This window comes from Dama dama, chromosome 22 (genome assembly GCF_033118175.1).
Source record: "Dama dama isolate Ldn47 chromosome 22, ASM3311817v1, whole genome shotgun sequence".
Classification (NCBI taxonomy): Eukaryota; Metazoa; Chordata; class Mammalia; order Artiodactyla; family Cervidae; genus Dama; species Dama dama.
In genome coordinates this window covers 20,679,619-20,692,772 of record NC_083702.1, presented here as the reverse complement: position 1 = coordinate 20,692,772, position 13,154 = coordinate 20,679,619, and the positions used below count along the sequence as shown (strand labels likewise).

The 13,154-nt window shown below is 35.0% G+C and overlaps 1 protein-coding gene across 3 annotated transcripts; it reads right to left on the bottom strand.

The window, feature by feature from the left end:
- Positions 1-3,559: 3,559 nt before the first annotated feature.
- On the bottom strand, positions 3,560-10,800 carry LOC133043768 (NKG2-A/NKG2-B type II integral membrane protein-like). Of its 3 annotated transcripts, none has more exons than XM_061124992.1 (6): positions 10,364-10,800; positions 9,879-9,977; positions 9,337-9,390; positions 8,594-8,766; positions 5,860-5,960; positions 3,560-5,538 (listed from the first exon to the last, which is right to left on the bottom strand). In XM_061124992.1, exons 1-6 carry the CDS (start codon positions 10,548-10,550, stop codon positions 5,421-5,423), a joined length of 732 nt encoding a protein of 243 aa, XP_060980975.1. In that variant the 5' UTR covers positions 10,551-10,800; the 3' UTR covers positions 3,560-5,420. The 3 variants fall into 3 exon arrangements, with proteins under 3 accessions (XP_060980975.1, XP_060980976.1, XP_060980977.1); XM_061124993.1 differs by having other exon boundaries at positions 8,594-8,745; positions 10,364-10,798; XM_061124994.1 differs by lacking the exon at positions 9,337-9,390 and having other exon boundaries at positions 10,364-10,799.
- Positions 10,801-13,154: the final 2,354 nt, after the last annotated feature.

Sequence of the window (13,154 nt, the reverse complement as noted above, 5' to 3'; positions counted from 1 at the left end):
AGAACCACGTTACAAAAGATGGAGCCTGTTTAATAATTATACATTGAGTATCTAAGCTATTAGCACTTAAAAAATATACATACTGAATAGTACAAGTTCAACACAGTTTGAAAATCATGCATAAGTAAACAATCATAATGGAGATTTAAACAATTTATCACCACTGCTTATCAAGCAAGCAGATATAGTAGTAGACAATAGAAATATCTAAACTAGACAATTAAGCAGTACATATAAACTAGACAATTAACCAGTACATATATGAACACATACACATACACTAACATAGAATATTCTTATCTTGTAAGTTCATTTTCCAAAAATGAACATTTTCCAAAAATTTTCTATATACTCCTAAGTCCAGTTACATTACTAAAAAAGCTACAGAACTATGGTGTCACTGCACTAGCCCCCAGACAAGTTTGGCAAGTGGGCACTTGAAAGGTGAATATTCAAATTTAATTTTTAATTAATTAGAAGAAATAAACATTTCAGATTGACTTCATAGTTACATCAGCCATATGTAATAGACATGCAGAGTATTATCACTCTCATGAAAATTCTCCAACTAGTTTGCCTAAAATAAAAGTCAATAACCAAAATTATGAAAATCTTTTTCGGGTTTTATATTCAGTAATCTATTTCTAAATAACATATGAACCAAGGAAAAATACAAAGTCAAATTTCATAATTTTATGTGAATTAAAAGGAAAATATAACAGGAAGATTCTGTCTTGGAACATATTAATTGCCTTAAATGCATACATTAAAAATAAAATTAAAGAAAGAAGAAATTTGAGCACGCTTGACAAGAAACTTGACATGAAAAAGCAATTTTGGTGAAATTAAGGTAATTGACATAAAGACAAAGGAAGAAAATAGCAAATATGAAATATCATGAAAAAGAAAAAAATTACAGTAGAGGAGAAAAAAGGGTCAAAGTTATTTTTGTTTGAAAGACAATAAAATCAATAAATGACACTTGGAGAATAGAGAAAACATGAATCTTTTATATCTATATAAACATGACAATCCAATAGATGTTAGCAATTTGATTCTTTGTTCTTGATAAAATTGCCAACATCTATTGGATCATCAGAAGAGCAAGAGACTTCCAGAAAAACATCTTCTTCTGCTCTGTTGACTACACCAAAGCCTTTGACTGTGTAGATCACACAAACTGTGCAAAATTCTTCAAGAGACAGGACTTCCAGACCACCTGGCCTGCCTCCTGAGAAATCTGTATGCAGGTCAAGAAGCAACAGTTAGAACTGAAGGAACAACAAGGAACAACAGACTAGTTCCTCATTGGGAAAGGAGTACATCAAGGCTGTATATAGTCACCCTGCTTATTTTACTTATATGCAGAGTACATCATGAGAAATACTGGGCTAGATGAAGCACAAGCTGGAATCACAATTGCTGGGAGAAATATCAATAACCTCAGATACGCAGATGACACCACCCTTATGACAGAAAGAGAAGACCTAAAGAGCCTCTTGATGAAAATGAAATAGGAGAATGAAAACACTGGCTTAAAACCTAACATTCAAAAAGTGAAGATCATGGCATCCAGTCCCATCACTTCACGGCAAAAAGATGGGGAAACAATGGAAACAGTGAGAGACTTTAGTTTTTTGGACTCCAAAATCATTGCAGATTTGACTGCAGCCAAGAAATTGAAATATGCTTACTCCTTGAAAGGAAAGCTTTGACCAACCTACACAGCATAATAAAATCAGAGACATTACTTTGCTGACAAGGATCCGTCTAGTCAAAGCTTGGTTTTTCACTAGTCATGTAGGTAGTGAGAGTTAGACCATATAGAGAGCTGAGCACTGAAAAATTGATGCTTTTGAACCATGGTGTTGGAGAAGACTCTCGAGAGTCCCTTGGACTGGTAGGAGATCAAACCAGTCCATCCTGGGGAAAATCAGTCCTGAATATTCATTGGTAGGACTGAGGCTGCTGCTGAAACTCCATACTTTGGCCACCTGATGGGAGGAACTGACTCATTGGAAAAGACAGTGATGCTGGGAAAGATTGAAGGTGGGAGAAGGGGACAACAGAGGATGAGATGGTTGGATAGTGTCACTGAGTCGATGGACATGAGTTTGACCAAGCTCTGGGAGTTGGTGATGGACAGGGAAGCCTGGCATGCTGTGGTCCATGGGGTTGCAAAGAGTTGGACATGACTGAGTGACTGAACTGAACTGAAACGTGACAAAACGATTATGGTTTTTACGGATGTTAAACAGACAGTAAAGCTGTATTACGAAGCCATTTTACTATCTATATGAAATAGAATGTCTAGAAAATGCAAATTACCAAATGTAGTACAACAACTATAAACCTGTATAACCTTAACATGTGTTAAATATATTAAGTTCACTGTGTAAACCTTCCTGCAAAAAATTCTAGGAGCTCTAATGGTAACAGTAGTGAATAATAGCACTTAAAACTATTGCAGGTCTTCCACCATAAAACAGAGACTTCCATAGAGCCTTGATAACAAAACATGTCAAGTTACACAATATTAATGGATTCAATCCAAACTCTTTGTCATAATGGATGAAGAAAACCATCTTAATCTAAATATGATATTTGCAGTGATTTTTCAAAGGAGGAAAATACAGGATGATTTTTGTTGTTTTATTTCAGGAATGTATAATTGGTCAACAATGAAGGAAAGAGATATTTCAAAAACATTTAAAAATTTTCTCATTCTATTGAAAGGAAAATAGTAAAATGGTAACATGACTGATTGCATATAAAACTTACAGGAAAATTATGAATAATATGGATTTGCTTTCATGTTAGAAAGGTATATGAAAAAACCCCCAAAAACACCTCTTATTTGAGCATGAAATATTGAAATATTTTCCCCAAGTATAGGAAGGATACTTATAAGACCTTTACTGCACCATTTGTTCAACATTGGAAATAAAAGCCAATTGGGTAAAAATAAGTCAAAATCAAGAACAACAGGAAAAAATAAAAGAATAACAAGAAAAAGTTATTGCACCTGGAGGGAAGAAATGAAACATGATTATTCAGAGATGCACTATCTATTCATATAAAAATCCAGAGGAATATATATTTGAAATGATAAAATTAATACATACAATCAGAGAAGTCATTGTGCCCAACTGTATTTGCAGCAGCAACAACTGCTACAAATTTAAAAACGAAATTGCTATTTAGAAAAGCATGGCTATGAAGTGTCCATATTTGTGTGAAATTTCAATATTGGAAACTATAAAATATTATAGGGGGATTTCGCTGGTGGTCCAGTGGTTCGGATTACCTGCTTCCCAGTGTGGGGATTGGGCATTCGATCCCTGGTCACTGAACCAAGATACCACAGTGTGAACAGGGTCACACAAATAAACAAATAATAAAAATTGATCAATAAAATAGGGAGAATTTAAAGAAAAACTAATTGGTTGGAAGGATAAAGTATGATATTGACTGGAAGAGTCAATATTGTAAGATGATTATTTCAGAAATTATTTTAAAGTTTAAATGCAGTCCCAAAGCAGTTAGTTTTTAAAAACTTTATTGAGGTGTAATTTACAGAGCATAAAATGTATCCATTTAAAATATATAAATCCATGATTGTAAATTTATTCACAGTTTACAGCCATTACTACTATCAAAAATCTAGAAAGCATTCATCACTAATCAGTTTGCAGTCTTTTCCTTTTCCCATCTCTTCACAACCCTTAGTAATCACTAATCTACTTTTGGTCTCTCTACTCCTGTTTTTGATATTACATGGAAATGGGCTCAACAATATGCAATCTTTTAGAAGTTTGAATGCCATAAACATACTCTTGAGCAAAAAAAGTGAGACACAAAAGAAATGATACCTATATCTTTAAATGTGTGTATATTATTTCAAAGGGGTTTCCCAGGTGGCCCTCGTGGTAAAGAAACTGCCTGCCAATTCAGGAGATGAGGGTTTGATCCCTGGGTCAGGAAGATCCTCCAGGGAATATGAAATGCTAGCCCACTCCAGTAGTCTTTCTTAAAAATCAATTAATTAATTTTAATTGGAGGATAATTACTTTAAAATATTGTGGTATTTTTCTCATCCATCAACATGAATCAGCCATGGGTGCACATGTGTTACCCCATCCAAGAACCACCCCTCCCACCTTTCTTCCTGCCCCATCCCTCTGGGTTGTCCCAGAGCACCAGCTCTGAGTGTCCTGCTTCATGCATCCATCTTGCACTGGTCATCTATTTTATATATGGTAATATACATGTTTCAATGCTATTCTCTCAAATCATTCCACCCTCGCCTTCTCCCACATACTCCAAAAATCTGTTCTTTATATCTGTGTATCTTTTGTTGCCTTGCATATAGGATTGTTGTTACCATCTTTGTAAACATACTGTATTGATGGTTCTCTTTCTGATTTAGTTTCCTCTGTATAATAGGCTGCAGTTTCATCCCCCTCATTAGAACTGATTCAAATGCTGGGAAAACTGGTCAACCATATTTTAAAGAATGAAACTAGAACACTTTCTAACACCATAAACAAAGATAAACTCAAAATGGATTTAAGTTCTAAATTTAACACCAGAAACTATTAAAACTCTTAGAGGAAAACAGAGGCATAACATCCTCTGACATAAATCACAGCAAGACCCACCTTGCAGAGGAATGGAAATAAAAACAAAAATACAAATGGGACCTAGTGAAACTTAAAAGCTTTTGCACAAGGAAGGAAACTATAAGCGAGGTGGAAAGGCAGCCTTCAGAGTGGAAGACAGTAACAACAAATGAAACGACTGACAAAGAATTAAGCTCCAAAATATACAAGCAGTTCATGCAGCTCAATACCAGAAAAATGAACAACCCAATCAAAAAATGGGTCAAAGAACTAAAGAGACATTTCTCCAAAGAAGGTATACAGAGGGCTAATAAAATACATGAAAACATATGTAGTTTTGTCATATCACAGCATCACTCATTATTAGAGAAAGGCAAATTAAAAATACAATGAGGTATCGTCTCTGTCGGTCAGAATGGCCACCATGAAAAGGTCGACAAACAACAATAGCTGGAGAGGATGTGGAGAAAAGGAAACCCTCTTTCACTATTGGGGGGAATGCAAACTGGTACAGCCACTATGGTGTGTGGAAATTCCCTAAAAATCTGGGATTAGAACCACTCTATTATTTTGACTTGAGAATTCCTTGGACAGAGAAGCCTGACAGCCTATAGTTCATGGGTCTCAAAGAGTCAGACACAACTGAACAAATGAGCACACACTATTATATTTCAACTGTTTTTGAAAAACATTCATTATCAGAAAAAATAAAATAATTCATTTTAAAATTTATGCAATCAGAATATTATTTCCATTTTATAAAAGATCAAGTTATCAAACAGCATCCATACTTGTATTTTAATTCTCAAGCTTAGGCTTGCAATTATATGCATTTGGAGCCTGACAGTCTTCCGATCTTATGTTCCATAAATCTTGTACAGCACAGTTACGTTCACCAGGTAAATAGTCTCTTATCCTGTTATGGAAAAATGCATAATTCTGTTATAGTCTATGAAGACGACTCATGAAACAATAGCATTTTCCATGTAACTGTAATAGAAGATAGTTTGAAAATGGATAATGAAGTCTTTAATAAAATTTCAGTAAGAGCTTGTTACTAGGAAACTGGGCTACAGAGTAGCCTATTTTTCAACATTGGTATCAACATTTTATTAACTTCTGATATCTTCCTTCAGGTTTCTATAATTCGACTAAAACAAATGTATTCATATTATTTTTAAAATATTACTCTTTTGTATTTTTCCTCCTCTAGATAGCATTCTGTTTACAAACTTACTGTAGTTTGCAAGTTGAACCATTGAGCCACATCCACGAATGACCGCGGCCTTCACGAGAGACTGGAATCCATGATGTAATTGATAGGGACATCAGAAATTTCTAGCCCAAAATAAAGAATTTTCACTTAAATAGTCATTATGAAATGTTTTTGTTAATTTTAAAAATGCAATTCAAAGGATGTGCTCTTTCATAGGATCTTTCATTCTTTGAACAAATTGAGCATGTTAGATTCTAATCTAACGCTAAAAAACATAAGAGTTGAAAGTTTGAAGTTGTAATAGTGCCATAAATATTAACCAATTTCTGTACTTTTGATTCAAAATTAACTCAACATTTATACTTATCAGTTTCTCTGTGTTCTAATGTTAATGAGGAAAATTCCTTATTTTTCCGACAGCCACTTAATAAAGGGAATATTTACAAAGACATGAATTAGTTATAGAGATCCCACAAAAGAATACAGCTTGCATAACAACTTGGGGATACAGCTGTGAACTACATCTAACATTAAGCGTAAGGGATAAGAAAGTGGAGAAATTGAATATGTGCAATGAGGAAAATTCTGATTCATATAATTTTATTTTTCCTCATGTCAAAACTCACATAGCAATGCTTAAATAAGTTTTTAGATTCCATGACACTCATTTTTCTGGGTATTGTGACAGTATCAGTGGATTTCTCTACTATTATATGTTTCTTAGAATTTCAGTTTTAGAGGGAAATTAAGGAAATGAAATTGAGAAAATAAGTGACATGAGAGCCGAAGATTTGGTTATCTGAGCCTGACACCATTATTTGACTAGATAAACCCCAAAGCCATCTGTTTCGGTATTGGTGGAATCCAGTGGACCAGACAGGGGTCAGAGACTCATTTCTCTTTGCTCCTCCCTGCTAAGTTCAACTGTAAACATGGGAACTAATGAAAGACACATGAACGGAGAACTGTGAAAGGTGGAAAGAGAAGGGTGAGGTGGCTTGAGACTTCCCAGCAGCCCCACTCCTCTGTAATCTCTAATCACTTCTCCGTGATGAGAGAACAAGGTGGGAGGTGAGGGAATGATTATTAGGGGCATCTTATACCTCCCCACCAACCAGGTGAAAGTGACCTGGGCCTCTAACTTCCCAAACACCCACTGCCTAACCTGGCTGTTGGGGGTGGCACAGGTTAGCCTTTCCTCCTGTGTGTTGAGGGAATCGTGTGGGCAACACCAGGTGAGCCTTACAAGGTGGTCCATCAGGACACTTATGAACAAGGAACAGGCAGAGAAATCGCCTCTGTTTCCTCCACTGAGAGACACTAGGGCTGGGTGATGGGGTGGGCGTGGGACCAGCAAAGGGGATGTCTTGACTAAAGCTACTGAAGCTAGGAAGCCTCTTTATCCCTGAGGGTGTAAGACTCCATCTCCACACAGAGGCATTGAAAGAATGGATCTTAAATGTTGAATTCACACAATGAGCTGTGGAAATTTACAAACTTCACATAAATGCAAAAATTTGGAGGAACTGCAAAGTATCATATGGCAGTGATGAGACAGGGACAACCTGTCTGATTCCATGTCCTGGAGTAGGAAATGGCAAGACACTTCAGTATTCTTGGCTGGAAAATTCCGAGGACACAGGAGCCTGACAGGCTGAAGTTAATGAGGTTGCAAAGAGTCAGACATGATTGAACGACGAAGCACAAACACGTGATTCCATGTATATGATTCAAAAGCAATCAAAGAGATTCTATAGTATCAAAAGTCAGGACAGTGAGTAAATAAGGCGATGGAGAAGTGATAAGATATTACAGAGGGGTGGGTCTAATGGGAAGCTGAAACTTCTATTCCATGATCTGATGTGCAATTACATGGTGATTGCAGCCATGAAATTAAAAGATGCTTACTCCTTGGAAGGAAAGTGATGACCAACCTAGATAGCATATTCAAAAGCAGACACATTACTTTGCCAACAAAGGTGAGTCTAGTCAAGGCTTGGTTTTTCCAGTGGTCATGTGTGGATATGAGAGTTGGACTATGAAGAAAGTTGAGCACCGAAAAATTGATGCTTTTGAATTGTGGTGTTGGAAAAGACTCTTGAGAGTCCCTTGGACTGCAAAGAGATCCAACCAGTCCATCCTAAAGGAGATCAGTCCTGGGTGTTCATTTGAAGGGCTGATGTTGAAGCTGAAACTCCAATACTTTGGCCACTTCATGCGAAGAGTTGACTCATTGGAAAAGACCCTGATGCTGAGAGGGATTGGGGGCAGGAGGAGAAGTGGAGGACAGAGGATGAGATGGCTGGTTGGCATCACCGCCTCTATGGACATGAGCTGAGTAAACTCCAGGAGTTGGTGATGGACAGGGAGGCCTGGCGCGCTGTGATTCATGGGGTCGCAGAGAGTAGGGCATGACTGAGTGACTGAACTGAACTGAACTGATAGGCAAAATCATGTTTATTTTCCTTGATGTATGGTAAAATTAGATAGCACACCTGTATTTTAGAATTTAATAGCATTTGTAGAAGCATGGTTTTCTATGAAAAGCAAGAACCAGAAATTACCACACATGGATTAATGGTATAAAAATGTAAAGAAAGTATCATAAAGTTCTATTCCATTGTTTAATAGAATACTAGCAGACCTTAAAATAAACAAGCTACAAATATGTACGAAAGCACAAGTGAATCCTAACAAATGTAATGTTCACTGAATCAAGCCTTTAGCAAAGTGTTGGAAACATTTGATATCTTACCGTTTCCTCTTCATTATCTATATAAAGCAGAGTAGAATTCTTAGTAGCACAGGATCTCACACTCTCATTCCATGATTTTTTTTCCAAACTAGTATAATAGCAGTTGTTGGAATATGTAAGCCAGTCTCTTGGACAATGACCACAATGACATTCTGAAGAATGATTATGGATTACTATTAAAAAACAATTTGAATTTGAAAAATAAAAAATTAACTTACATATATGCATAGATATAAACATATGTATGTATATACATATATAAATAAAATAACATATCTATGCATCCTCAAGGCTAGTACATATAAAACAAATCTCATTCATATATTCATGGAGAGGGTCTGTCTCTAATATATGTCCCCATATAAAGCAAACACATAGAAATATCTTCTCTTTACATGTCCTGAAAATCAAGAAATGAAACTTCTATTTTAGAATAGCAAAATTATTTGTCTGTTATTTGACAAATATATATATATTTGTGTATATATATACATATATATAATATGACAGTCCTCCTGTCATATTATAGCAGGAGGAAATTATAGCCAATTGCCAAAAATGGATATGGTGATCATATTATTGCATAGGGGGAAGTACTCTCCTGTAATCATTTATTTATGAATGTTTATTGCCTGATTTTATAAATTATGTTCTATCCCCAAATCTATTCTTATTTTCACTAGCCTACGATAGAGACAAAAATGAATTGTATTCATATCAGAACTTTGAAAATCATTATGTACCTTTCTGGAGCCTCGTTATGAGACAGGAGTAATTCTGTTCCTGTATTAGAGTAGCTACAAAATTAATCATTAAAAAGTTAATATTGCTTTAAAAAATCATAATGATTTTAGTTTATGAGCTTGAAATTCAGTTTATTGTTTAGAATTAGAGTAATCTGAAATAAAACTGATTTACCAAGAAAAATTAATTAGGTAATGAAGACTTGATGGAAAAAATATTTCAAAAACCTAACGGAACAAACTTTACCACTCTTACAGTATTTGCTTTAACCAATCTCAAGAATTAATTTGTATTTCTCAATAAGATCTTTAAATCTCCTAAAGCATGCTTTTGAGTTATGAAATCAGAATATACATATACATGCTCTCTGTAATTATCCTGTGTTATATATTTCTCACAAATTCAGAATAACATACTGTATTTATTCTAAATGCATGTAGTTTAATGATAGGCACATTCTATAATATTATGAAATGTTTAGCGGCGCTGACCATCAGTAAAGTGATAAGTTCCCTTAGAGTTTTTTAAAAAATGTACTTACAGGGAGTAACAATGATCACTGTCAACAGAATGGACGCCAAGACAAGGCAGATGAGTCCCAGGATCCCAGCAATGAACTTCTCTGGAGGTGATGGTGAACCTGCAGGGAGAGAAAAGGAAACTGAGAAAGGAGTGATGGGTACAGTTGCTTAGAGTTTACATACACGAGAACCCACACGAACACAGAGTAATGGATATAAACTTGGACCCCAACCCATTTTGACCACTGTAGTCTTTCTCTCAGAATATACCATTGCATTTTCAGCAAATATAAGACTACATGAGTCGTTGATCAAAGACTTCAAATTATAGTAATGGCAGAATAAAAGTAGTCCTCTGATTTCACATCAGAATCCCATACCCAGCTTTAAGTTCTGTTCCTCAAAGTGAAAAATATGTGAGCTTATCCCCTACTCTTTCTCCACACCTCTGCACCCCAACTGCACATCCTAGAACAGTTCCATTGTGTGTCTAGTAAGTGTTTACCTTTGGAGTGGTAATTCTTGTCATTCCCATGAAGATTCTGAGAAGAATTTTGAAGATTTAATTCTATATATGTTAATTCCTGCTCAGTCATTGAAATGGAACTTTTAGAAACCTTAGGTTTTATTTCCTGCCTCGTTGAGTTCTTGACTCCCTTCAATTCTGCATAGATTGCTCCTTGGTTATTCATCTCTTCAGCTGAGTGAGATCAAGGACTGTGCTTTAAGTGAACAGAGGTTGAGTGGTGTTTCTGAGATAAGAACCCTGGTACAATGACATGGGCGGGGCAAAGAGCTTAGTGCTCACTTTGCAGCTGAACAAACTTAAAGCCTGGTTCTAAATTCCTTAGAACTTTAAACAAGTTTTTCACGATAGAATGATTTTTTGAAAAAGATATTCTATATTTGACACATATATTATTGATTGAAACAATGAAAAGCAATAAATTAGGGAAGAATAAGAAGCTCATGAACAATAATATCCTTATTAAGTCAGATTCCACGGAAATATTTTAAAACCATCATAGTGCTTTTATTAAAATTAAAATGTTCTGTTAACAAGAGAGATTCACCCATATTTATGATAATTTTGAAATTTAATAATGGTTAAAAACAGTTCTTTAAAGATGAGGAGAGAGTAATGTTGGCATATACAATAATTTCCTACACTAAATTACATTATTTGGTGACTTACGTTTATTGATGAAAAGGAATACCAAATGGTCTTTATTTCAAATGGTTGAGGAGTTCTGAGAAAGCATTAAAAACTGAGGAAATGCTTCATATATTACATGTAATATATGTTTCCATGTTACACATAAAATGGAAAATGTTACATGACACATTAAACATATATAACAAAGTAGTATGAAAAATAAAACAATAGGAAAAGACAAAAAAAAATACTTATTTTACAAAAGTATTTGATAATTGATTTAAAGGCTAATATCTGAACCCACAAAATGATAAACAAGTGTAGGTCATTTATGGAAGAATACTGTTGGTTCAAACTTCCAGAAAGATCTGATAGATGTCAAAGTTAGTAAAGGTCATCTTAGCTGTATAAGTGATGGTAATTACTTATAAAAAATCCAGATAACATAACTTAATAATTCAGACAATTGATGTGGTAGTCAGAAATATCTGAAAATTAATTTATGACTGAAATTTATAAAATGTGACCTTCAAAAAGTTATTTAATATCTGGTAACCTATACTGTTAATATAAAATGGAAATAAGTTTATGCAAAATATAATGTATGTAACACTGAGCATTCAACCTGGAACTTACAAGTTCTCAGTAATTATCAGTTTTAATTATTATTTTAGTCATGATTTCTATGGTACTATTTCTGATTTATATCGGTAAGTACCTTTAATTAGTATAACATATCATTAATGCAATGTTTGATTTTTTAAAAAATACTTTAATTATGACAACTAAGTTTAAATTAGCCTTTAGGAAGTTACTTCATCTTTAATTTTATTAAAAAATTAGGGTTCTTTTGCTCAATCTAATACATATAGGAGGAATTATGTTTGGCTTTTCCTATATAATGAATTCCTTTCCAAGAATCTACTTGTAGATGTTGAGCAAAATATGTATAAACACATTATTATACAAAAAAACTTATCATGTACTGATTATAAAATCCAAAACTAATTGTTCCCTATCATGAGGTCAATAAGTTTCATTTAATATTATATACACACCCAAATAGGCATGTGTGTATTCACTTGACTAGCATTCTACAGACAATAATTTGAATACTTGGAGAAATCATCCAATATTTGATATTTTATGGTTGCTTTTTATACCAAATTATTAAAAACAACAACAACAATATTCTACTTTGATTTTGTTGTATATTTACTATACCTCAGTTGCATCACCTCTAACATTTGTTAGTTCCCACTAAGTGAGATGGTCTAGTAGAGAGACAGGAGAGGAGGGACACATACCTTCTGTTGGCCAGGAAGTTGTGCATCCTTTAGTGTGCAGATCAGGTTGTCTCTTAAAAGAGACCTGCTATAGCTGGTAACAAAAGGAGAAATTTAAAAACTTAAAACCAGACAAGAATAAGCAATGTCTGTGACCTTCACACACTGCTCTGTGAAGGCTCAGAGTGAAGCAAGAATGGAAAATATTGATTTTCATCAATGTGTCACTTTAGGTTTGAACAGGAAATCCTCACACTTATGCTAGTTGAAGAGAGTTTAGCTTATCACACATCTTCAAAAAATAGGAGACTTTAGACTCTAAATAAAAGGACAAATGGACCTCTAAGAGTGTTATTTAAATTTTTCATTTTTAAATGCCTCTGAGAAATTGTTGCTGCTGCTGCTGCTGCTAAGTCGCTTCAGTCGTGTCCAACCCTGTGCGACCCCATAGACAGCAGCCCACCAGGCTCCCCTGTCCCTGGGATTCTGCAGGCAAGAACACTAGAGTGGGTTGCCATTTCCTTTTCCAATGCATGAAAGTGAAAAGTGAAGGTAAAGTCACTCAGTCGTGTCTGACTCTTCACGACCCCATGGACTGCAGCCTACCAGGCTCCTCCATCCATGGGATTTTCCAGGCAAGAGTACTGGAGTGAGTTGCCATTGCCTTCTCCATATACTTCTCCAGATCCATTAGATCTGATAAAAAGAGTGTTTGAAGAACTATGGATGGAGGTTTGTGACACTGTATAGGAGGCAGTGATCAAGATCATACTCAAGAAAAAGAAATGCAAAAAGGCAAGATGGTTGTCTGAGGAGGCCTTACAAATAGCTGAGAAAAGACGAGAAGCTAAAGG

What these genes read in the sequence shown, in the direction of transcription:
- LOC133043768 (XM_061124992.1), bottom strand. Translation starts at nt 10,550, where the DNA reads ATGAATAACCAAGGAGCAATCTATGCAGAATTGAAGGGAGTCAAGAAC. An exon ending in CAAGAATTACCACTCCAAAG is followed by an intron (nt 9,978 to 10,363) that starts GTAAACACTTAC and finishes CTCTCCCTGCAG; the next exon opens with GTTCACCATCACCTCCAGAG. An exon ending in CATAACGAGGCTCCAGAAAG is followed by an intron (nt 8,767 to 9,336) that starts GTACATAATGAT and finishes GTTTTTTAATAG; the next exon opens with TAATCCATAATCATTCTTCA.